General features: G+C 40.1%; 1 protein-coding gene across 3 annotated transcripts in view; it reads left to right on the top strand.

Moving 5' to 3' along the window:
* Nucleotides 1-755: 755 nt before the first annotated feature.
* Nucleotides 756-25,934, top strand: part of LOC133443687 (plasma membrane calcium-transporting ATPase 1-like) — a 76,735-nt gene continuing 51,556 nt past the window's right edge. Inside the window, exons 1-3 of one of the 3 annotated variants that reach the window (XM_061720827.1) lie at nt 756-796; nt 996-1,062; nt 8,830-9,105. In XM_061720827.1, the coding sequence (XP_061576811.1) occupies nt 8,910-9,105 (196 nt within the window). In that variant the 5' untranslated portion in view covers nt 756-796; nt 996-1,062; nt 8,830-8,909. Of the gene's footprint in view, nt 797-995; nt 1,063-1,283; nt 1,650-1,984; nt 2,296-8,829; nt 9,106-25,934 lie in introns of those variants that run through there. The other 2 variants (XM_061720825.1, XM_061720826.1) reach the window with 2 other exon arrangements.

The raw sequence follows: 25,934 nt of genomic DNA, 5'->3' as shown, positions 1-25,934 counted from the left end.
TGCTCATATAAATTCAACACACTGCCTCACTGATGTATGGAAGCACCTGATGTGGCTGGATTTCCTATTTTTTTGGTCTTAAATTCGAAATGTTCCCAGGATGCGGGCTATTTCACAAGCCAGAAACTGTCTTGTCCTCATCCTCTCTCCTCCTGAAGAATACGTTTATGAATTGTTTTTGCATGTACAATTTATTTTTTTTGTGTGTTTACATTTTTGTGTGCTTACATCACCAGTATCGATAAGCTTCCAAAATATAACAAAAACAAACAAAGACACTATTTAGTACAACACCTTTAATGTGACCACTGGGAGGCAGCAGACATTTACACACGTGGCACTAACGGCTCATCTCATGTCAGGAGACTCAGTTCCAGCGGAAAGACAATTCACTTAGTGAATTTATCATGTCGGCTTGTTTCATACACCTCGATCATTGCAGTCACTTACAGAGGATGAGCTGATTTGTTGAAAGCTGTAGCTGCCGTGGCCACCTTTAAAGTGCAGAATGAAACCTCCCAGCAGTGTGTGTGTTTCTCTGTGTGTGTCTGTGTGTTTCTCTGTGAATGTGCATGTATGTGTGTGTGTGTGTGTGTGTGTGTGTGTGTGTGTGTGTGTGTGTGTGTGTTTATCTGTGAATGTGCATGTATGTGTGTGTGTGTGTGTGTGTGTGTGTGTGTGTGTGTGTGTGTGTGTGTGTGTGCATGCTGAGTTAATCCTCCTGTGTCTCTGTGCTGTAATCCACCTACCTGTGTGTGTGCCACCTGACGTCAGCTTGCATGAGATGGGTCGGGGGGTGAGTTCTGTGTGTGTTACAAATGAAAACAACTGAAATAAAAAAGAAAAAGAAAGAAGAAGAACCACTTATGCAGAATTGCAACTGCAAAATAGCGTCTCTCAGTGTTTCCTGTAAATGTATGGATGTCAGTTTAAGTGTTTGCTTTGCATTTGTGTACGCTGACCTTTCTTTATTTTATTGTTTTTTTTTTCTCAAGCTTCTTGGATCTTGGTGCGTTCATCCCGGCTGCAAGAGCGTCAGAGGCAGAAGATATACAGTACCTGGTGTGTACACTTCCCCTGTCATCACCCTCTCAGCAGCGGGAGCTGCAACAAGTGTGCATGGTGTGTGGACGGTGTGTGGATGGTGTGTGGACGGTGTGTGGACGGTGTGTGGACGGTGTGTGGACGGTGTGTGGACGGTGTGTGGATGGTGTGTGGACGGTGTGCATGTGTGTAGACCTGTTGTACGTGGACCTGGTACGTCCTTCTCAGCAGGAAGAGCTGCAGGAGCAGCTGCAGCAGTCTTTCTGGCGCTCACTGAAGCCACAGATTGTCTAATTAGATTAAGCGAGGCTTTCCTCAGATAATCATTTAGCCAGCTTCGTTTTTTGTTTTTTTTATATCTTTTATGTGCTCTGATGGTGCGCCGCTTGTGTCTGTCAGCTTGCTGAAGGTCAGATTGAATTTCCAAACAGCAGGTTAGTTTGCCAAGTAAATTGTGCTCTTGGTGAAAGTCTGCAGAGTGGCGGCTGAGGAGCCGTGGCCGGGTTATGGGCTGTTTCTGGAGCTGTGATTGTGACGCTGCTCAGAGTAATTGGACTGCCACTAATACCTGCTGTTGCTAACAGGAGGCGATGGGGGAAGTTTCTGTAAGTAAAGCCTTTCTTCTTCTCAATCTTGTTATGAATATTAGAAAGAGAAAGAAATCGGTTCCAGCAGAATGTCAGTGCCGTCTCCGTCAACACGCTTGAATGCATTTGCTCTTTAGTTTCATTGATTTGCTGTGATGTTAGTTATAGAGCGATAGATGAATGGAGAATTTCTCCACGCCTCTCCTTTGTGCAGATTTACACTCCTCGGTTTCACATTGTTGAAGATCATATTTGTCTTTAAAGTCTCACTGCTAAAACAATAACAGCTACGGTCAACGGCAAATCTTTTTCCACTAATTTAACAGTCGTGACTCGTGTTCATCCCGCTCTGCTCTCAGTCGCACCTTTTCCACTCTCCTTCAGCCTTGAGCAGGCCTTTTTCCTCGCCCAGATTAAGCCCAGGTTGACTGATTGACGGAGCTTACAGCCCAAGGCACAGAGTTCGCAACCTGTGAAGAACAAATATAAAGCCTCTCACAAGCTGCCACAAAACTGGGCAGCACACCTCGACACGTTCAAACTCGGCCACTCCAAAATGATCCGGCAGTTTTTGTCACCTGCGAGAGGAGGACTGAGCGTTGTGCAGGATGGGAACTCAGCTCTCAGCTGTGTTTCCTCTCTCTGACTCCCTGGAGGAAAGAAGGTACTTGATGGGACCTTACTGGCTAAAAAAAGGGTAAACCAGAATAAAAACCTGACTGTGGCTGGTTGTAGCACTGTAAACAAAAGTGATGAAGTGAGGCAGAGACGAGTCGTGAAAATGTTGGATTTTAATGTGAAATTCCAATAGTAAATAGATTTAAATGTTCTTTAATGAATCATTTCTGTTGTTTAGTTTATTCTTGCCATGCGCCTGCTGTTCTGTTGACTTTATAGGACTTATACTTGGAGCTGCGGCTGCTTGTTGGAAAAGCTAGGTCCGATAGATTTTATGGAATATTTGCAAAATATGTCACACAACTCCTACCTGTATGTTTTCTGAAGGCATGCTGAAATGTTCTGTACATTTATACGAGGTGGAGTTGTGTTTTTATTTTGTTGTTGAGTTCAGTTTATATCTAGATATATTCAAATGAATCTCTTTGCTGGTCAGATTGTGATTGGGCACTAATCAGCTATGATGTTATTGTTATGACCATTTGCCTAATATTGAGTACCGTATTTTCCGCACTATAAGGCACACCTAAAAGCCTTTCATTTTCTCAAAAACCGGCAGTGCGCCTTATAATGCAGTGCGCCTTAGATATGATCATTACGGTAATTTCTGTTACTGTAGTCAGGGGGATTGTGGGTAATGTAGTCAGGGGGATTGTGGGTAATGTAGTTGGTGTCACCAAAGTAACGGCGCTAAAAACGTCAGGAATCGTCACGTTCAGACGTTCAAGACAACAGCAGCGACGCTGACTCGCATAATGGCGACTTTGACGAGAAGGAGCAAAGCTGGTTTTTATTTTGTTAATAAAGTTTGACATACGGTACTTTTCTTCTAGTTTTTTTTTCATTTGCTGTAGGATTTTATAGCATTTCCTGTAGCGCAGCTCCATCAGGTAGATACGTAACTCAACCCCAGCCACTATAGTCGGTATTTTACCATATATTTAGTGCGCCTTATAATGCGGTGCGCCTTATATATGGAAAATGTTTTAAAATACATAATTCATTGAAGGTGCGCCTTATAATGCAGTGTGCCTTATAGTGCGGAAAATACGGTAAGTCCTAATGTTGCCACACCTCCCCTCTAGCCCCTCAGAACATGAGGCATCTGGGGGGGTGCTAGGGCGTTCTTTGTCATTATGGATCCCCTGGGGTCTGTGGATTGTAACAATGAGGTCTCTGGGCGTCGGATTGGCATCTTAGGCCACGTTTACACATAGCCGGGTATTTACAAAAACGGATATTTCCTCCTCTACGTTTTGAAAAATTCCATCGTTTACACAAGATCGTTTTCAAAATCTCTTCATTTACACGAACCCTCAAAAAAATACGCTGTTAAGGTGCTATGAGCATCCAAACCTGCAGGGGGCAGTGTAACGAGAAGCATAAAGTCATGCTAGCCAATCCTGGAAAAAAACGTCAACAAATGACACGTGTGAAGCCTGAATAATATGGTTCTGCGTTAAATCGACGGCGTAGCCTACGTACGGTGGCGTCGCCACGTACCCTACGCCGTAGGCTCTGCGTTGGTGTAATGTGGAACCATAAATCAGCCTTGACTGCCAGTTACTTCCAAGACGGAACGAGAGTCTTTCGTTTGGAGTCACAGAGAAGTGGAGTTACTTTTAAGTGTGACGTTAGAATATAAAACAGGTAAAATACAAGAAAATATTGACGGTGGCCAAACAAATTGTAAACACAGGTCGCACTCATGACGCTGGTGACGTTTCTGTCTCATAATGTGACGTTCTGAAGCCTAAATGTCCGTTTTTCCTCCGTTTACAAGCAAACGTGAAAACGGAGTTTTTGAAAATCTCCACTTTGGCCGGAGTTTTCAGAAATGATCATTTTTGGTGACTTTGAGCTCCGTTTTCGTGTAAAGGAACGGCCAAAGCGCATGAAAACACCACCGTTTTTGCTCCGTGTAAACGGGGCCTTACAGATGGAATCAGACCCCGTCAGGTTGCTTCCCTTAACTGTAACACCGTGTCCTAACTGCATGCGACGCGAGCGAGTGTCAGCGTCAAAAACAATTCCATGGCTTTATTTTGTTGTTGCACTGTCGAGCGACGCGGCGCGAATAGGCGCGCCGTTTTGAGCTGGACTTTTGTCGCACGCCCTGCTTCTATTTTCTTCCTGTCGCTCGTGTTGAAAGCCGGTTGAAAGTTGAAAAAAAAAGTTGAAAGCGCTGTAGGAAACAGTCATTTCAATACAAGAACCTCAATAAAGTGGAGTTTGGAGGTACAGTATAGTGAACACCTCAGACACCTCAGAGTTTGTGCAGGGCCACCTGATCAGCAGAGGGGGTTGCTTTGTGGTGGGATGTGACTGGTTTGCTAAAGTTTTAGGTTGATGGCAAGTGTGAAATTGACATTCATGTAAATACCAGGATGGAGGTTTCCCAGGGGAAACTGCTTTGAGCCGAGATGAGCATTTGACCCATTTCTGCAATCTTAATGTTATTGATGGTCAGTTTACAGTGGTAAGATCACGTGAAAACCTTAGAATTAACTGGTTTTCTACACAAAACTTGATCTGATCTTCATCTCATGGCATATTTGGACTGGACTAAAAGGATCTTTGGACCTGTGGTGATTTATGATAATGACGGAGGGTGACTGCGATATTAATCCAGTGGGAATGCACCATGTCTGTGATTTGTAAAGTAAATATTCCACTGCAAATCACATACCCTATCTCAGCAAACGTCAGGGTCTGGATCCTGTGCAAATGCACAGTAAATCACTGTAATAAACAAATGCTTTAAGTGCTTAAGATGATAGTGCACAGAGAGTTATATTTTCTTGTCTTTTTTTAACAAACCAACTCAACATTTGCAGTGCTTGAGGAAGTTGATGTCTGGCTGAACCTCCTTCAGCAGCATTTTATGCAGGATGTTTTTAGTAGCTCTGGATGAGACTTGAACGATGTTGGGGAGAAATTCTGGATCATTCCTCTTCACAGAACACAGATCACAGACACATTTGTAGGAAGTTTGATGGGGGAAACATCTCAAAACTCACAAAGTTTTGTTATTTTTGCCATGGATTTACTTCAGTCCTGCAGGGTTGTTGTCTTCCTCCATGACCCAACTTCTACTACGCTTGAAGACATTCATGCTGACATTATCTATTACCCACAGCAGTTAGGATGATGTGTTGATGTTGGTGATCTGTCTCCCATTATGCCTTTCATGCTGATTATTCTTCCCAAATAATTCCACCTTTGTTTCATTAATCCACAAAACATTTAGTGTTGCAGATTACCAGTGTTCTTTGGCAGACTTTAGCCATGGAGCAGCCCTGCTTTTGGAAAATGGGTTCTTCCTTTCTGATGTTCAGCCCCGGATGAATAACAAACGTTCACCAGATTCCCGGGCAGATACCTCAGTCCTGTCATGTCTTTACGTCTGTTGCTGTGGGTTCTTTACCTCACTGAGGATTCTGGGTCGTGTCTTTAGAATCCTCTCAGCTGGATCTCTCTGCACTGGACTTCAAGAAGGCTGTTTTGGCTGGTTTAAGTGGGATTTAGGTGACAGATTTCTGTTTGGGTATGCCCAGTACTCGAGTTGTAAAAAAAAAATCAGGGGGGATGGTGGATTTTATCATATGGGGACAGATCATTTGTGCTGATTACAAATAATATAATATATTAAAAAATAATAGAACTGACCAAAACACCTGCAGAAATACTGCAGGAATGACATAGCAGCAGTTAAATGCAGCCTTCTGTAAGCTTTAAATATCCACTGGGCTTACATCAAATACATCAAAACACAACAATAAAAAACACTTTTCTGAACTTATCAATATGACTCTGTCCTTCACAGGATAAGTAAAATGGATCACTGCAAAAACTCACAATCTTAACAGGAATATTTGTCTTATTTCTAGTTAAAATGTCTCATTTTAGTAAAAAAAATCTCATTACACTTAAAACAAGACTCATCACTGGAAAAAACAACAATTTTCACCTGTTTCGAGTAGATAGAAAAATCTGCCAGTGGAACAAGATTTTTTTTGCTTGTAATGAGAAGATAAATCTTGTCCCACTGGCAGATTTTTCTACTTATTTCAAGTGAAAATTTACTTGAAACAGGTGAAAATGGTCAAATAAGTTATTTTTCTGGTGTTATTTTTCTGGTGATGACTCTAAATGTTGAAATAGCAGTAAAACCACATTCATTGATGAAATGACATAAGGGATGGAAAGGGGGGATGACAGTTTTACAGGGGGGATGATTTGGACCGTTTTTATTTCAGGGGGGGATGATTTTGACCGTTTTTATTTCAGGGGGGGATGATTTGGACCGTTTTTATTTCAGGGGGGGATGATTTTGACCGTTTTTATTTCAGGGGGGGATGCCGTCCCCCCTCATCCCCCCTCATTCCCCCTCAACTCCAGTACTGTCTATAGATCTCCTTACTTTTTCCACCTACAATATGAATGTTTAATGGCTGTGTTCAATCCTAATTGATGGTCTGTTATCAGCTGGAGCACATTCTGTTGTTGCTTAGAGAAAATCTGATATATTCAAATAAACTGTCAAGAAAGTTAATTTATGAATGACAGTGGAACACCGTGGTCTATTAATGTGAATTTATTGATTTATTTTGTATGTGTGTAACCATGTCATGATGCATGATTCTGATAGTGGCTGGATATAACCAGTTATGTTCATCAGTCATTGAGCTAAGGAATTACCACGTCTTATGAGCGTGGTTTTTGTATGTAATACTTTCCAATATTTGGGTCAATGACGAATAAGAATTTTCAACAGGTCAATTTTAAAATAATAAAAAAAGAATATCTATTGCAGTAGTTCAAACATTAAGAATGTTGTGTACACATAAATTCATATAAAACTTTTAAATTAAGTGACTTTTGTCAAGATGAATTGGCACTAGCCTTAAAAAAGTCATGTGGTGCAACCATGATTCATATTAAAATAAATTAATTTCCTTAACATCTTGACATCTTTTTTTTTCTCCAAGTTTTCAGTATTATACAAAAACGGTTATTTTAATGGTCGCGTCACATGATATTTCATAAAATGGACATCAGTCAAACTTTGTTTGTATATTATAATGGAAATATGAATATAAATGTGTATAAATCTTTTACACTACAAGACATTTTGGAAATCATGCCAGATAGGGCAGAAGATTGATTTAAAAACATTTAGAGTGATTTCAAAAAAGAGTCATGGTCGGACAGTCGCACCACATGACATTTTGACGCTTAAAACAACAACAAAATCCCAAATAACTAGTATTTTTTGTAAAATTCAAGTGAGTCCATATGTGGGACAGGAACGTCATATATATGATATTTTTTTATCCATTTAAACCTTTTTTGAATTGAAAAAAAATCTGTTTTTCGAAAATATAGGCGTCACGTCATTGACCCATTTATGGACAGAAAATGTCTGTGTCCAACTGGACTGTCATCAGTCTGACCAGCACCGATCCAGCTGGACCTCCTATGTGATTTCTTGCTTGTGTTGTTCTTTCAGATGTAAGTTGCTTTGGATAAAAGCATCTGCTAAATGACAGTAGTAATAGTAGTAGTAGTAAATTTGAATACGTTTGCTATTGAAAAGGGTCTCATTATAACTGTAAAAAAAAATCAGCGGGGATGGTGGATTTTATCATATGGGGACAGATCATTTGTGCTGATTACAAATAATATAATATATTACAAATAATAGCACTGACCAAAACACCTGCAGAAATACTGCAGGAATGACATAGCAGCAGTTAAATGCAGCCTTCTGTAAACTTTAAATATCCACTGGGCTTACATCAAATACATCAAAACACAACAATAAAAAACACTTTTCTGAACTTATCAATATGACTCTGTCCTTCACAGGATAAGTAACATGGATCACTGCAAAAACTCAACATCTTAACAAGAATATTTGTCTTATTTCTAGTTAAAATGTCTCATTTTAGTAAAAAAATCTCATTACACTTAAAACAAGACTCATCACTGGGAAAAAAAACAACAATTTTCACCTTTTTCAAGTAGATTTTCACTTAAAATAAGTAGAAAAATCTGCCAGTGGAACAAGATTTTTTTGCTTGTAATAATAAGATAAATCTTGTCCCACTGGCAGATTTTCCTACTTATTTCAAGTGAAAATTTACTTGAAACAGGTGAAAATTGTTATTTTTCTGGTGATGACTCTAAATGTTGAAATAGCAGTAAAACCACATTCATTGATGAAATGACATAAGGGATGGAAAGGAGGGATGGCAGTTTTACAGGGGGGATGATTTGGACCGTTTTTATTTCAGGGGGGGATGCCACCCCCCCCCTCATTCCCCCTCAACTCGAGTACTGATTATAACCCAACAGTCATCTTTCTATAACTCCAAAGTGTAAACCTGGCGGAAAAAGCTTTAACATTCTTTTTCTTCTTTTTTTAGTGTGGCAGTCCTTTTACATGAATCCACTAGGATTACCCGTTTGTTTCCCTCTCGTGTCTTATGAAATCCTCTCCTCTCTGTCCTGACAGTTGCAGAGTCCCTGTCAGGCTGGATCGGCACCTCAGGCCTGCCGCTGAGTCTGCCCCTGTGAGTCCCTGAGGACGGAGACATGGCCAAAAACTCCCACCGTGGGTCCAAACATGGACGTCGAGACGACGCCAACCATGAGGGAGAGTTCAGCGTCTCGCTGCAGGAGCTGCGCTCCCTCATGGAGCTTAGAGGAGAGGAGGGAGTCACCAAGATCAAAGAGTCTTATGGCGACGTTAATGGACTTTGTGTCAGGCTGAGGACGTCACCTGTGGACGGTAAAGATGTTCAAAAACACGCTGCTGTGTTTACTTCTTTTCACAATTCTAACATTGAACTACACCTCAACGTCAGGGATAAATATGTTATTGGTCTTTGTAGTCAGAGTCAGGTATATTTCAAGATTTGAATATCTGTGAGCACATTTCATGGCTCATCCATCCATACATCTGCCAGTCCATCCATCGTTTATATCCACTTCAATCCCACTCAGCATCACAGGGGCTGCTGGAGCTTTGAACTGTCATTAGTGGGGTGGGGGAGGGGGCGGAGGGACACCCTAGACCGGTCCTTTGCAGGGCTAAAGACATTTAAAGCCCCCTATACTTTGCTTCTGAACACAAATCCTATTTATTTATTTCAAGACAGCACCCTGAAGGGCTTGTTCACAGCATGTTTGGTGGCACTAAAGTGAGTCCTGGTGTCGACGGCCTGTTGCTACGGTTCACTTGAACATGTGTGGACTAGGGATGGGCGGTATGGACCAGGGTTATAATAGTTTTGAATTTTTCATTTTAGTTTAGTTTTATTTCGTTTTGACTTTTTCTCCTTCAATTCAGTTAGTTTTAATTCGTTTTTAGTGTGGGTTTGCTAGTTTGTATTAGTTTTTATATTTTCAAAAATGCTTAGTTTTAGTTTAGTTATTAGTATAGCGACTATCCTGTCAAACAATTAGCCACTCGGCTGGGTGCGGGACGGGACTTCCTTTTTTGACACGCTCAGCTGATGGATGAGTGAATGAATGAAAGGTACACAGCAACGTCCACTGTCGGGTGAGGTTCCCATTTATTATCCTTACTGTATATTTCCAAGCATGTTTATAGTATGGCAGAACTGTTTATGGAGTGATCTGAATTAATTGTGATGGTGATGGCTGGTAGTAAAGCTGTCTTTAAAGAGCGGTAAAAAACCGTGCGGTCTCCCCGTCACCCATGCATTAATTGGCCGCCCAGAACACCTGCACCTAAATACCAATTGCACCGGTAGTGACGTGGACCCAAACCACCATCTAACCTGCCACCAGGTGACAACTTGTAAATAAACAAAAAGACTGAAATAAGCAGACAAACAATGGCTCCTACAATTAGTTTTAGTTTTAGTTTTGACGTCACGGACCGTGAGGCGTTCAGGTGCCGTAGCTGCCAGTTGGAGAGAAACGGCCAGAGCAGAATAAATTGATCAAACCAAGAGTCTTATATTGACAGGGACGAAAACGGAGGAAATTATATCTATAATTTCAGTTCGTTTTAGTTAGTTTTCTAAACACGCAATATAGTTTCAGTTAGTTATCGTTTTTGTCTTTTAATTTTCGTTTTTATTTAGTTTAGTTAACGAAATTGTTTTTTCAATTTTAGTTTTCGTTATTTCGTTCGTTTTCATGAACGATAATAACTGTGGTATGGACTAAAAAATGTATCACGGTAATTTCTGGCATTTATGTTATGTTATGAATCTTTATTTCGGCTTGTACACACTTTTTTGCAGAACAAGATGAAAAGGTAAAAAAAAAAAACATTTATTTTGCCGAAAAGGTGTAGCTGAAGCCGTAGCTTATAGTGCCGACCCTTTTTTTCTTATGATCAGCTTAAATATGAGACATTAGCATTACTCCGTTGAAACAAACAATACATAAAAAGACAAAAATAAGTAAGACAAAACACAAAACTGACGTTTCACATTCTAGAATGTTCCCGATAGTATACTCTATATTCATAGTGTTTTATATTTATTTACAGCATTTTCTTTAAACATTTCCTTAAACTTGAAGATAGAACTACACATTTTTAGGTTGTTATTACAACTATTCCAAATTTCTCTAGCCTTAATTGATGTCAATCTCTTTTTTATATTAGTTCTAACTGTCGTCATCTCAAACATGAGTTTCCCCCTCAGGTCAGAGCGGGTTTATTTTATCTGGAACAAATCCTGAATGTAGTTTGGAAGCAGTTTCTGCTGGGCTTTAAAGGCAAATAAAACAGTTTTCTGCTCTACTATATCATGGCATTTTAAAGTATTATATTTAATAAAAAAGATTATTTGGATTATTATGGATATATTTATCCCGATAACGATAGAAATGACGATAAAAAAAATACCAATTCAACTCCATCTTTTTAACTATAAATCTATCACCACATTCAGTCTTTGGAGCCAAAACACTGCTCTAAAAGAATACTAAATGCTACTAAACTACACCAATTATTAAACCACTCTGGTGGAGACCTCAGCAGCAGCTGTTATAATAATGTGTTATATATAATAATATATAATATATAATGTAAAATATACAATAAATGACTTGTATTGCCATCCTTTGCCCTCACAGTTTTTTTGCAGACTCTGCATATAATAGATGATGTTTGCTCTTCGTCTCTCTTTTTAAATCCAAACCAGTTCCAGAGCTGGAGCCTCGTTTAACAACGAGCTCCTCGCTCTCAGATCCGCCTTCCCCCATGTTTGTTAAGGCTGATTTATGGTTCTGCGTTAAATCGACGCAGAGCCTACAGCGTAGGCTCTGCGTCGATTTAATGCAGAACCATAAATCAGCTTTACACAAAAACGTCATCAACGGGAATTTATGGTTTTTACCGGGATATGACAAATTCTTACCGTGGGGAATTTCTTTGACCGTATATCGTGAACGGTAAAATATCGCCCATTCCTAGTGTGGACACATGAACCAAATAAGTGAAGTGAGACTCGTGTCTGATGTTGGTGTCTTCATGAGATATCCTCCTCTAGAAACATCCTACCTTGGCCTGGTGCACAGATGCTTCCTGCACATTCAAATGTTGGACCATGAATACCTGTCACATACTTTATATGGGTTTTAAAAAGTCTTTCCAGCGTAAAAAATGGAGAGCTAATTTGTTATTAGAAGATATTCACAGAATGGGCCGAATGTTAGGATATATCTGGATATTGTTTCTTCCTGACTCCATATCCAAACGGTTAACAAGAGGTTCACCCCTTACTGGCGTCCCCACACGATCACGTGTCATGTGACGTAATTCCAATATTTCCATCTCTCTCACCGCTGCCAAGGGATGATTAATGACGTCATGAAGTTTTGTTCAAAGTGATTTAAATGTATTTATCACTTGCACCTTTCTTCTGTAGATGCCTCCTTCACATTTGCAGCAGAAATGTACGGTGGCCGCCATTGCTGAAAATAAAAGTAACGCTGCAAACAGAAACAAACGCCGCTGCAAATTAAAGAAACGCTGCAAATAAAAAGAAACGCAGCTGAAAATAAAACGACGCAAATAAAAAAGCCACAACGGAAGTGAATTACCCGGGACTGTTTTTGCTGATGCACCGGTGTTTTTTACGTGAGAGGAGAAGTCCCTGACCACCACACACAGCTTCAACTTCACAATTATACAAATAACTATTGTTACCCACGCTTTAGATTATTCTTGGCATTATTATTAATGATAAAAACAACAAGAACAACAACAACTCTCACATAAAAACACCGGTGCATCGGCAAAAACAGTCCCGGGTAATTCACTTCTGTGCGTCGTTTTTTATTTTATTTGAAGCGGGTTTTCTTTATATTTTCAGCGTTTCTTTTATTTGCAGCTGTGTTTCTATTTGTTTGCAGCGTTTATTTTATTTGCTAAGCGTTTATTTTATTTGCAGCGGCGTTTGTTTCTGTTTGCAGCGTTACTTTTATTTTCAGCAATGGCGGGTCTCGGCCACTGTAGAAATGTGATCTTGAATGACTGCTTCCCGTACAGCTTCCAACAATTTGCTGTGAAATTTTGTTCCGGGGAAAATCAGTTCATTGAGTTTGCTGTCCTGCCATCCCTCTTCTGACGGGGTTGTGGTGATTGCTTGTGTCAGTAGTATGTTGCACAGCAACCACGTTGTTATTTATGTTCCTGCGCCATCAGGGAACAACAAACCATCTGCTTTGTTGCAGGCTCAACAAACTTTAAAGGAGTTTCTGTTTGAAATGTTCGCCAGAGATTAGAGAACAAACACAAATGTTGAGGAAAGTTAGTGCACCCTTTTCCTTCCTGCTCGGGTACAAATGTGGCTAATGTGGAGAGGAGCACGTGATGGATGAGCACACGGAGGAGATGGACAGCAATGATCTCTTTGGGGAAGAGGTTTTGAATCCTATGCAATCTGAGACCTCTGTTTTCCACTTTCCACCCCAAATACTGGAGTTTGAGGCCCCGTTTACACGTAGCAAAAACGGTGGTGTTTTCATGCGTTTTGACCGTTCGTTTACACAAAAACGAAGCTCAAAGTCACCAAAAACCATCATTACTGAAAACTCCGCCAAAGTGGAGATTTTCAAAAACTCAGTTTTCACGTTTGCTTGTAAACGGAGGGAAACGGACATTTAGGCTTCAGAACGTCACATTATGAGACAGAAACGTCACTAGCGTCATGTGTGCCACCTGCGTTTACAATCTGTTTGGCCACCGTCAATATTTTCTTGTATTTGACCTGTTTTATATTCTAAAGTCACACTTAAAAGTAACTCACTTCTCTGTCACTCCAAACAAAAGAATCTCGTTCTGTCTTGGAAGTTACTGCAGTCAAGGCTGATTTATGGTTCCGCGTTACACCAACGCAGAGCTACGGCGTAGGGTACGCGGCGACGTCACCGTACGTACAGTAGGCTACGCCGTCGATTTAACGTGGAACCATATTATTCAGGCTTCACACGTGTCATTTGTTGACGTTTTTTTCCAGGATTCTGATTGGCTAGCATGACTTTATCTTCTCGTTACACTGCCCCCTGCAGGTTTGGATGCTCATAGCACCTTAACAGCTATTTATGCGGGCTCGTGTAAACGAGGATATTTTTCAAAACGTAGAGGGGGAAATATCCGTTTTTGTAAATACCCGGCTATGTGGAAACGTGGCCTAACTCCCTTCTGATTCCCATGTGGGACAACTGTTTTCTCTTTGGGTTCTAATCAAGTTTGGGCACCAAAACCACATCTGAGATCACGGCTGGCTTGACATACATCTACTGGAAATGAACCCTGATTTTTGAAAAGTGGCAGGTGTGGAATAGTGGATTTAGTTGGTTGTCCTCCAGATGGAAGGTCAGATCGATCCCAGCCTCGTGTCACGAGCAGAAGTGTCACTGGGGAAGCCAGTAAACCTCACATTGGGGCATTTGATGTAAAACCTATGCAATCAATAGAATCAATATTTGGAAGAAAAGGACAAAAAGCAGAATGGAAGAGCGGGCTACTAGGAAAAGAATCTTAGTGCGTCCTGTTGGGAATGTTGAATAAACAAAACCTTCAGCGTTCTGTGTCCGTGGGGGCCCATACTGTTGTAAATATGTGTAGATATCACTGTTGTGGACCATTTAGCTATTGACTCAGTGACCTCTGGCCCCCAGCGTGGACACAATTAAACCAACAGAGGACATGTGAGGTCATTCTGTATTTCCGGCTTGCTTAAGGGACTGTAGAGCGTGTGGCAGCCAAAGTCATTTGTGACCTGCAAACTCTGTCTGTCAGCTTCAGGAAAACACAAGACAAGCACGTAGCGTTCCAGTCCGGACCGTCTGCATTTTTATGTTGTTTTTATATTCATCTCTGAGGTTGTTTCTGTGCCATAATGTGCTCGTATCATCTGCAGTCATTGCAAATTCCCCCTCAGCTTTCATTATCATGAGCCACGTGTTCAGTTAGTCTGCAGTGAACCTTTTTGTGGCACAGTCTTGCAGAGGTGTCAAGTAACAAAGTACAAATACTTCGTTACCTTACTTAAATAGAAATTTTGGTTATCTATACTTCACTGGAGTAATTATTTTTCAGATTACTTTTTACTTTTACTCCTTACATTTTCACGCAATTATCTGTACTTTTTACTCCTTACATTTTAAAAACAGCCTCGTTACTCCATTCTAATCCGGCCTTTAAATAAAAACTATCCAGTTAAATTGCTCCATCCGGATAGAGTGAATTTGGTTGTGGTTGTTTCAGATGTTCTTGTCCAGTTTTGTTCTTACATCCGTTCCCTCAGATTCCTGCAACTAAACTTGGATGTACATTCCAATAAAGGTTAGGATAAATGATAACATGCCTCTGTAGTTTGACTTTTTGAACCATTACAATACTTATAGGCAACTAGTTATCATATCTGCTGCTCTCTGAAACACATGTTAATGCTCAATAGTACACATATATGGTTCTTTAATATATTTGCATTATACTAAGATGCATTCATTTTCAATGGCTTTTGTCCTTAATGGCTTTTTCCCCCTTACATTACTTTTACTTTTATACTTTAAAGGAGCATGAGGCAGGATTGAGGCAGGATTTATGAAAAAAATGTGTATACGTTTTAAGTTTTCTAGTAATAATGTCAGATGAAGCATTCCAAGTGAAGTGACTGTGTCATTAACAGAACTATCCAGACTTTGATGACAAGCTGGTGACGATGATTAATTAGAATCACTTGTGTTAAAGCAGTGAAACATCTAAAACATGCAGGACACCGGCCCTTCTGGGATTCAGTTTGACACCTGTGCGCTAGAGAGTCTCATTTCTTAAAAGGAGCCTCAAGCTCCTTTAAGTAGTTTTGAAACCAGTACTTTTATACTTTTACTTGAGTGAAAAACTTGAGTTGATACTTCAACTTCTACAGGAGTATTTTTAAAATCTAGTATCTATACTTCTACCTGAGTAATGAATGTGAATACTGAAGACACCTCTGCAGTCTTGACTTCAACAGTCTATTTTGTGAATCCCAACTGGCTTTAAGATGTTACAGCTTTAGTAACTGTCCCCCTAAATAACTTAGACTCCATTCAGTAACGTTTCTGTACGCGTCTTAGTTGGTGAAGCGAGTGATGACATTATCAAATCATTGTGAATCAGTGAATTTTGGGTTTTATTAAAATGCTAAACCTTCGATGACCCAGTTGTGACCCAGGTTTTATGGCAGTGGATTCATTCTGTCTCACACTGACCCACAAGCAGCATTTCCACACGGCTCAGTGGACTGTCTCTTATTCCTCAGCCCTTTGCCATTTTCTCCTCATTATTAATTCAGTCTGTCCATCTTGCATGCACACAGTAAACACCTTCAGTGTTCATCTCCTGCTGGCACAAAGAAGTGAAATGTCAGCAGCAGCTTGAAATCTCTTGAAAATCCATCCCAGTGCTTTACCTCTGTGTTCCTCCGCCGTGACAGCTGGGGACAGGTGCATAACTTTCACTGTAATCCCACTCATTGGAGATCACAGAGATTGCAGCTGCTCTGCTAACTGAGTCTCATTTTCCGACAGTATAAACTGAAACGCTCGGTTATAAACAGTACTCGAGTTGTAAAAAAAAAATCAAAGGGGATGGTGGATTTTATCATATGGGGACAGATAATTTGTGCTGATTACAAATAATACAATATATTACAAATAATAGCACTGACCAAAACACCTGCAGAAATACTGCAGGAATGACATAGCAGCAGTTAAATGCAGCCTTCTGTAAGCTTTAAATATCCACTGGGCTTACATCAAATACATCAAAACACAACAATAAAAACACTTTTCTGAACTTATCAATATGACTCTGTCCTTCACAGGATAAGTCAAATGGATCACTGCAAAAACTCAAAATCTTAACAAGAATATTTGTCTTATTTCTAGTTGAAATGTCTCATTTTAGTAAAAAAATCTCATTACACTTAAAACAAGACTCATCACTGGAAAAAACAACAATTTTCACCTGTTTCAAGTAGATTTTCATTTAAAATAAGTAGAAAAATCTGCATGTGGAACAAGATTTTATTGCTAAATAAATTAAGATAAATCTTGTCCCATTGGCAGATTTTTCCTACTTATTTCAAGTGAAAATTAACTTGAAACAGGTGAAAATTGTCAAATAAATTATTTTTCTGGTGTTATTTTTCTGGTGATGACTCTAAAATGTTGAAAGGATGGAAAGGGGGGATGATTTTAACCGTTTTTATTTCAGGGGGGGATGCCACCCCCCCTCATCCCCCCTCAACTCCAGTACTAGTTATAAATCTCCTCACACTGACGGAGTCAGATGCAGCCGAGCCGCGGCCGCGTCGTCTCCCAGGGGATCGGAGTGTGTCCCGACATGTCGTGTTGCTCCGCGGGGGAAACACTCTGCTCTCTGCTCCCACACTACTGCAGAGACAAACACCAGGTGTGATGAACCCCCGTTATACTTACAAAGATCAAAACCAGATGGCTGTGTTTCCTTAAAATACAATTTGATGCTACTCGCAAAACCTAATCCTAAATTACATTGTAACTTGGCATTATATAACATCGTAGGTTAATCCTAAACTGCACTGCGTTCTCATCCCATTACCTCAGTGGGCAACAAGCTATTCTTACTCGCCGGTGAGCAAAGTTAGAGCATGCTAGAGTGGCATTTTACAAAATGTGCACACAGTGCTACTTCCTTCTGTAATTTTATTTTTATTTTAATGTTTATTTAACAGGGACGATACATACAACATTGTCACAAAGAATGAAAAATGTGATGCATACAAGACGTCTAGCTTCAGCTAATTTGCAGTCTTTGTCCCTGGTCAGGCAAAAGATGGATAAAAGATACTGAATACAAAATACAATAATACAAATACAGTGAATAATGCAGTGAACAAATATCATAAACAAATAAACACAGATCCAAAATTTAGATTAAAAATTGCACAAGTTAAATACATTAAACATTAGTAAAATACTGTACTGACAGTGACTTGAGAGACGTTAATGTTTGCATTTCTGCTGCTGCTTAAGCCAATGTTTAGCTTTGGCACTAAACATCCTTAATTCTCTTTGGGTAAATGGTGAATTTAAACCATTTCTTCCCAACTTTTTTGATGTTGTGGTCGTATGTGAAGCACTGCTAATAAGATGAGCATCTTATGTGCACAGCACATCGTACAACCCCACACAAAGTTAGGGCAGTAAGGAAATGCAAAGAAAAAACCCAACGGTAATTATATTATCAATCCAAGATATTTTGTTTTTTTCTTTCCAATTTGTTAATGAAATTCATCCATTTCTGGATTTCAGGCCTGAACACGTTCTGATAAATGCATATTTATGTAAATAAAAGAGTGAGTTTGAAAAGGAAAGATTAATTAAGATGCAAATTTAACAAACGCATGTGAAAATCATTTTTATAGAAAGCTTCCCTTAGTACTCCCACAATGGGGAAATTCTTTCTCTGCATATCTAAAAGAAATTGTAAGGGGTTACTTTGGAAAGCCACACGTGTTACTTTAAAGTTAACTTTACTGCAACTAAAAGAAGCTTTATATTCACTTTGCACAGAGACAACATAGATGTATCTGGGAAGCATCAGACGGTGGGAACATGTATTGTGATCAAATAAATCCATAATTGAGATCTCTTGTGGAAGAAATGAGCGTAACATACCAGAGATAAAATACCACCATCCAACCTGGCAGGCTCTGTGATGGCATGAGGTTGATCTGTGTCTTCACTTACACTTCTGTGACAACAACATTAAAGCAATCCGGTTATAATAGATCCATGAATCCGGTACACTGACATTTTACAGCAACATACAGTGCATTCAAGAGCACATCTTAAAAGCATCGTAATCATTACTTCACACCTGTACTGCTACACACCCATGCTACTACCAGTGTTGTGCTAGTTACTGAAAAATAGTAACTAGTTACCGTTACTAGTTACTTCATTAAAAAGTAACTCAGTTAGTAACTCAGTTACTTAGACCAAAAAGTAATGTGTTACTATGAAAAGTAACTATTGAGTTACTTTAAATAAAAACATTTTTTTAAATGCTCCCATTAAAGGGAAAGTTCGGTTTTTTACAACCTGGACCTTATTTCTGGCATTTTTTTTGGTTGTATACTCACCCAGAGGTGTTTGGTGTCATTTGGAGTCCTTCGGAAGATATTAGGAGTTTCTTGCGAGCCTCTTCTCCATATAACGGTAGTGAACGGGGCACAGCGGGACACAGACGATGCAGCGTCTAAATAACACATGATTGCCGCGAAACTCGTTCATTTCTTTTATGAATCACTAGATCTGCTTCCAGGACCTGTTGTAACATTGTGGCGCTGTCTGTGTAATAAATAAAATAAATAAATCAGTTTGTAAACAAGACCTCTGAACTCATGACGTCATCTCTGTGCGCGCATCGCACACACAGCTCTGTGTACAGCTGGAGTTCGCTACTGTTAGTTTACTGTTAGTTATTTGAAACATGTCTGAATATTTGTCAAATTCTGAGGTTGTGGACGACGACTTTGAATATGATGGACGTCCTTACCGTTTTGAGCCAGAGTATACGGCTGAAGAGCTCACTGAACGGAGGACAGAGTGCACAGAGATGACGTCATGAGTTCAGAGGTCTTGTTTACAAACGGATTTATTTATTACACAGACAGCGCCACAATGTTACAACAGGTCCTGGAAGCAGATCTAGTGATTCATAAAAGAAATGGAGAGTTTCGCGGCAATCATGTGTTATTTAGACGCTGCATCGTCTGTGTCCCGCTGTGCCCCGTTCACTACCGTTATATGGAGAAGCGGCTCGCACAAAACTCCTAATATCTTCCGAAGGACTCCAAATGACACCAAACACCTCTGGGTGAGTATACGACCATAAAAAATGCCAGAAATAAGGTCCAGGTTGTAAAAAACCGAACTTTCCCTTTAATGCCCCTCCAGCCTTCATTTCAGCAGGTTCTGTATGGATTTGCATTGTGCCTTGTGTTCTGCATTCTGATTGGCTAAACAGTCTCCCTGCTTCTTCACTTCCTGTATCAATAACGTTGGTTGCTTAGCAACAAGCTGAGAACGGCCAATGAGCTTCAGCAGCAGCTCAAGAACGGGACTCTTTGATGAATCGTTCATTACAGTCTCAGATATAACTAATGGTGGCATGTCGGTTTATAAGAATCTTTTTGCCCAGGTGAAAAAAAAGCGACAAAACGACCCATAACTATTTTCTTCTCTCGAAAAAAACGCAAGCTTTAGGAGAAAAAGACGCTACAGGTGGGGGCGCAGTCAGAAGAGCAGGGGAATACGTGCGAGGCGGTGCTGATATCCGCAATTTGAAGCCTTTTTATTTGTAAAAAGAATTTCACTTACCACAGGTTCTTTTTGGAACATAACCGCTGCGAAAAACGAGGGATATTCGACAGGCATTCGCTTTAGGGGCGGCATTTCTGTCGAATATCCAACGAATTTTCAACGTAAAACTAACTTCACCGCAGTCTCGCCATGACCGTCATGTTTTTGAAAGCACACACACATCCACACTACATTTCCTCCGGTCTCCGCGTTTGGGGGAAAAAAGGCTTCACTGTAGCCAGAAATAACGGAGTAACGCACCTTTGGTAACGGTAACTGCGTTACTGAATTTAAAAGTAATTGCGTTAGAGTATTAGTTACCGCAAAACTAACGGCGTTACTGTAACGCGTTACTAAATAACGTGTTAGTCCCAACACTGGCTGCTACACACCTGTACTGCTAAGTGAACTTATTCATTACTGAGCTTCCTCTACCAGAATGTATTTTAAAGTTTTATGGGGGTGATCATTTCAAGAAGTAAAATCATTTTTACTTCCTGATAAAGTTCATGTGTCAGCCCCTTGATGCCTCTAGTGGGGAAAGGTGGTATTACACGACGTGTTGAGCCTCCCGCAGCCATTAGTGCAGTGTGGGTGTTTTTTATTGATTTATTTTTTTCACCAACACACCAGATTTATGTCCCCTTATGTGATCAGAAGTGGTCATTTTTATTCATGGAGGTGCTCAGATACTCAGACCACGGGAGATTACGTGCAGCCTTTGTGCCAACATCCAAACTTTCTGCTTGTTTCCATCCTCCATGCGCTCATCTCATCCCTAGTTTGCATGGCCGGTGTTATAAGGAAGCAGATAGAGGTGGGTGGAGCTGCCGTTAGTTACCAGCACTGACACGGTAAATAAGCGCAATGGCTAAGAAACCACCAAAGAACTGCTGTGGGTCAAAAAAGGACGTGTATTGAAGACAGCTGCAGCCAAGAAAGAATGGATGCTGCAAGAAATAAAACAAAATGATCTCAGTGGTGATAATGAAGGGACAGAAAGACCTGAAGAGATGATGCCGTGGTGATCATGTCTCTGTTGGACACATGCAAGCTGCAGATATTTATGTTGTTAGATTAGATATTTACTACATGTACAGAAGGATTTTGAACTGTAAATGATGTACATGTTTGTACCTAAATAGATCTTTCCTAACAGTGTCTTTTAACACGGCAGCAACTTTGCTGATTAAAACGGGACAGAACCAAGAGAAAATAACCAGTATTTATTTATCTATTTATCTGTTTGAAATCTGCTTCTACTTCTATCTGCTAAAGAAGAAGTAGTGTATTCTTCTTTGCATTTATTTTGTCTTAGTTTTGATTCTAATTCCGGTTAGAGCGCCCCGAGCGGTGGAAGAAAAATCCACAGAATAGCTGCACCTTTGTATAAGCTGCACGGTTGAAAACCTATGAAAAAAGTAGCGGCTTATAGTCCAGAAAATACGGTACATGTGGTTCAAATGTCTTGGTGCCTACTCACCGAAACGTACATGAGGAAAAGCTTGTTCACCGCTGGCTTCCAGTTATGTTTAAATGCTAAATCAGAATCAGAATACTTTTATTGTCAGTGTACCTGGGTACAGTGAGATTTGAAAATAAAGGAGGCTACATTATATCACACCTGTAACCTAGCGTACGTAGCAGGTTTTGCACATTCATAGGATTCTGGAGGTGTGTGTTTTTTAAGGAAGGAAGAGATATAAGAAATTCACAATTAAAACCAATATTGTATATTTTATTCTTTTTTTTTATTTGTGTATTGACCAACTGGATTTTGATCTGTCTAACATTTAATTTTGGTGTTTACAGAAAAAGAGCATGTGTGTGTGTGTGTGTGTGTGTGTGTGTGTGTGTGTGTGTGTGTGTGTGTGAGTGTGTGTGCGTGTGCGTGTGCGTGTGCGTGTGCGTGTGCGTGTGCGTGTGTGTGTGTGTGTGTGTGTGTGAGTGTGTGTGTGTGAGTGTGTACTGTACACCAACCAAAGCAGAAATCAGCTACAGAAGCAGCAGCACACAGTGCACTTCTCACATCGACAGGAACATCTTGTATCTTCTGGGGATACAAGTAGCTTTAACTGATCTGTATCTGCAGGTTGAAGGAGTACATGTAACCATGTGTTTAGTGAGGAAGCACCAGTTGATCGTTTAGTGACCCAAACTAGACCTGTTTCTGACAAGCGGGGAGTAGGGATGGGCGGTATGGACTAAAAAATGCATCACGATGATTTCTGGCATTTATCCCGATAACGATTAAAATGTCGATTAAAAAAAAAAAATATCAATTCAACTCCACCTTTGTAACTATAAATCTATCACCACATTCAGTCTTTGGAGCCAAAACACTGCTGTAAAAGATACTAAATGCTACTAAACTACACCAATTAGTTACACCTGTACTGCAAAACTGGAATGACTCAGATCCGCCATGTTTGTTACACAAACACGTATCAACGGGAATTTATCCTTCTTTCTTTCTTTCTTTCTTTCTTTCTTTCTTTCTTTCTTTCTTTCTTTCTTTCTTTCTTTCTTTCTTTCTGGCTCATTTCCTTCCTTCCTTCCTTCCTTCCTTCCTTCCTTCCTTCCTTCCTTCCTTCCTTCCTTCCTTCCTTCCTTCCTTCCTTCCTTCCTTCCTTCCTTCCTTCCTTCCTTCCTTCCTTCCTTCCTTCCTTCCTTCCTTCCTTCCTTCACGTACGTTGTGCGTGGATTTAACACAGAACCATAAATCCGCTTTACACAAAAACGTCATCAACGGGAATTTATCTTTTTTACTGCGAGATGACAAATTCTTACCGTGGGGAATTTTTTTGACGGTACATCGCGAACGGTAAAATATCGCCCATTCCTTGCGGGGAGCTGCTTTTCTTCTCACTCACAAGTGAATGCACCTTAAACAGTTGCCCAGGAACTCACGCTCCACATTAGCCTGACGTCCCAGAGCTGCAGGTCTGAAATATCTGTAAGGGAGGAAGTCAGAAGTATTGAAACAGCACAATACAGCCAGGTAAACGATGGAGGTACAGTGTGTTGCCAGCAGTTATTTATAGACAGTGCACTTTATGGCACAGGTCTGCCATAATGTCGTCATTGAATCGTAATGATTATCGGTTCCAGCCACTCACCTCCCAAAGTCCCTTCAATCTGAGTTTTCTCCTCTGAATGCTTGCGTCCTGGGAGAGGAGACGACTTTAACGCTTGGAAAATACCGGCAAAACATAGACATAACAAGCACTTGGAGTGTTATATTGATTGAACGGATGGGAGGTCCTCATTAGAGGGTCGTGGTGAAAAACATGGCTGGCAGCAATGTAGCGACTGCAGAGAAAAGACGAGAGCTGCTATACAAACATGTACCTCCATAAGCAGAGAGTTGGGTTGAATTATCCTTATTTACCTTTTTCAAAGCAGAAAACAAAATCAATTAAATATAGAATTACTCTTGATGAAATTGGGATTTTAAAACTTGAATTTAAGCTGTACAGCCAACATTTTCTCTTTTATGGTTTCCACTTTATATCATTGACAAGTCGTGACGTTATGTCTATACACAGTATATATACTGTGTGTGTATTTATATATGTATATATTTATATTTATATTTATGTACATGTATATGGAATCTTTTAACTAACAAACCTAACAACAGATTTTGTTTTCTCCATCCATTTCTTTTTCGATGTTGTGGGAAAAAAAGGTGCTTAATATTTTGAGAGATGTAAAAAGGTAAAAGACCTTTTAAATCGGTGTGTAAGAGGGATATACTGCATTTTTATTTTTCATCTGTACTTATTTATACATACACCAACATGCAGTAACGTTGAGCTCATTAACTTTAGATTTCTGGAGACTCAGAGCCTGAACGGACTCTAACCGGCCTGAGGTTTATAGTAACGGCATTATCATGTTTAGTTTTTGTTTAATAAAGGACATAAGTGGATTTTCAAGTAAAACATCCATGCATTCATCAGCGAACCCTTCTCCAAGTTTGGGTCACAGTGATAACGACCGAAGGAAAGAAGCCAAACCCGGCTCTCCTCAGCCACCCCTGCAGCTCCTCTGGGAGGAAACGGAGGCTTCTCTGCGGCGTGTCAGGTGTCGGCCTCAGGGTTTCCTTCCACTCTGCCATCCTCAGGAGGAATCCTAAGATACCTGAACCACCTCCGGTGGCTCCTCTCAACGAGGAGCTCTAAGGTGAAAGGGCTCTGAGGGGAAAGTCCTATCACCTTATAGAGGAAACACATTTGAGCTGCTTGCAGTCCTGGGGCCAGATTCACCAATATGTTCTTAAGAACGATCTTAAGAAATGTCTTAAGATCTAAAATTAAGAAGTTCATAAGAAAGTTCTTAAGTGCAATTCCTCAATATTTTCTTAAGAACCGTCTTAAGAACTGTCATTTCTTACGAATTTCTTATTTTTCCTACTTAAGAACTTCTTAAAATATTTCATTGCACGCGCCAACAAACAACATTTATAGGTAGTTTGGTCTTAACCGTCAGTCACTCACTAAACATGGAGAAGGAGAAAAAGAGATGCAGGAACTTTTCAAGGTTATGGTGGATGAGATTAATGTGCGAAAAAAAATACTATTGGGGAAAATTAATAATAATTAACTACCACGCTAACTAACATGCTAAAAAACAGTTAACAGGCTCTTTGTGTAATTAATTACAAAGTATATCCTCAAACTATGACCTACTAGTCTAAACTTGTTTAAAATGTGTTGAAAAAGGTGATATTAGAGTCTTACCTTTTCACAGAAGAAATTTTAAGACAGGTCAAGGTTGTCTTAAAGCAGCACAATGTAACTTTCAGCTTTTGTTGAGTTTGGCGGCTCCTTTGGACAAAAGCGGTAGTGCTTTACCAGTAGTGTGGCAGGGTTCCTACTAGGGCTGAAACGATTCCTCGAATAATTCGAGTAATTTGATTACAAAAAATGATCGAGGAATTTTCTCTGCCTCGAGGAATCGTTTAATTAATTTATTTATTTATTATTTTTTTTCATTTAATTTCACCAGCTCAAATCCTCGTATTACGCCCGGACCACATTTAATGCGACACAACGCGATGACGCTGCGCCGTACATCCATGCGCTGCGCACGTTAAAGGGGGAAGAAAGAGGCGGCGGATATGTTTGTTTAGTAACATGCCGTGCTCCGGCAGTCTGCAATGGCCCAGACGGGAGACTAATGTAGCTCAGTGCTTAACTTTTATTTTTAATCCACGCTATATTCTTTTGGTCCGTTCTCCTATGTTCCCCCTCTAAAGCCAAAATTATTGTTCCTCGTTAAATCGACACAGAGTCTACGCCGCTCTCCGGCGAGGGCGAAGAGCGCCGGTCCGGCTGGCGGTGCTGCGTGCAGGCTCCGTTGCCACGGCTACGCCGTAGCCTACGGCGTAGGGCAGTGGTCCCCAACCTTTTCTGTACCGCGGACCGGTTTAATGTCTGACAATATTTTCACGGCCCAATCATGTATTGTGGTAGCTTTATTGCCAACCGAGCGAGCAGCTGCGTCAGTCTGTATTTAAGTTAAACTTATATGAATGTAGAAAGACTAACTATTTTATTTTATTCCTTTATAGCTCTTACGGTGTGTTTGCAGTGTATTTAAATCCAAGGAATAAAAAAATTGTGAACCATCAGTTTGAGAGTCAACCATCATCAGTCGGGGATTCTACAGAAATTATTAAAAAAAAAAAAAAAAAAAAAAAAATTTTTTTTTTTTTTTTTTTTCCTC

This window comes from Cololabis saira, chromosome 5 (genome assembly GCF_033807715.1).
Source record: "Cololabis saira isolate AMF1-May2022 chromosome 5, fColSai1.1, whole genome shotgun sequence".
NCBI lineage: Eukaryota > Metazoa > Chordata > Actinopteri > Beloniformes > Belonidae > Cololabis > Cololabis saira.
Note: the sequence above shows the minus strand (reverse complement) of the source record. Positions and strands in the feature narration are given on the sequence as shown.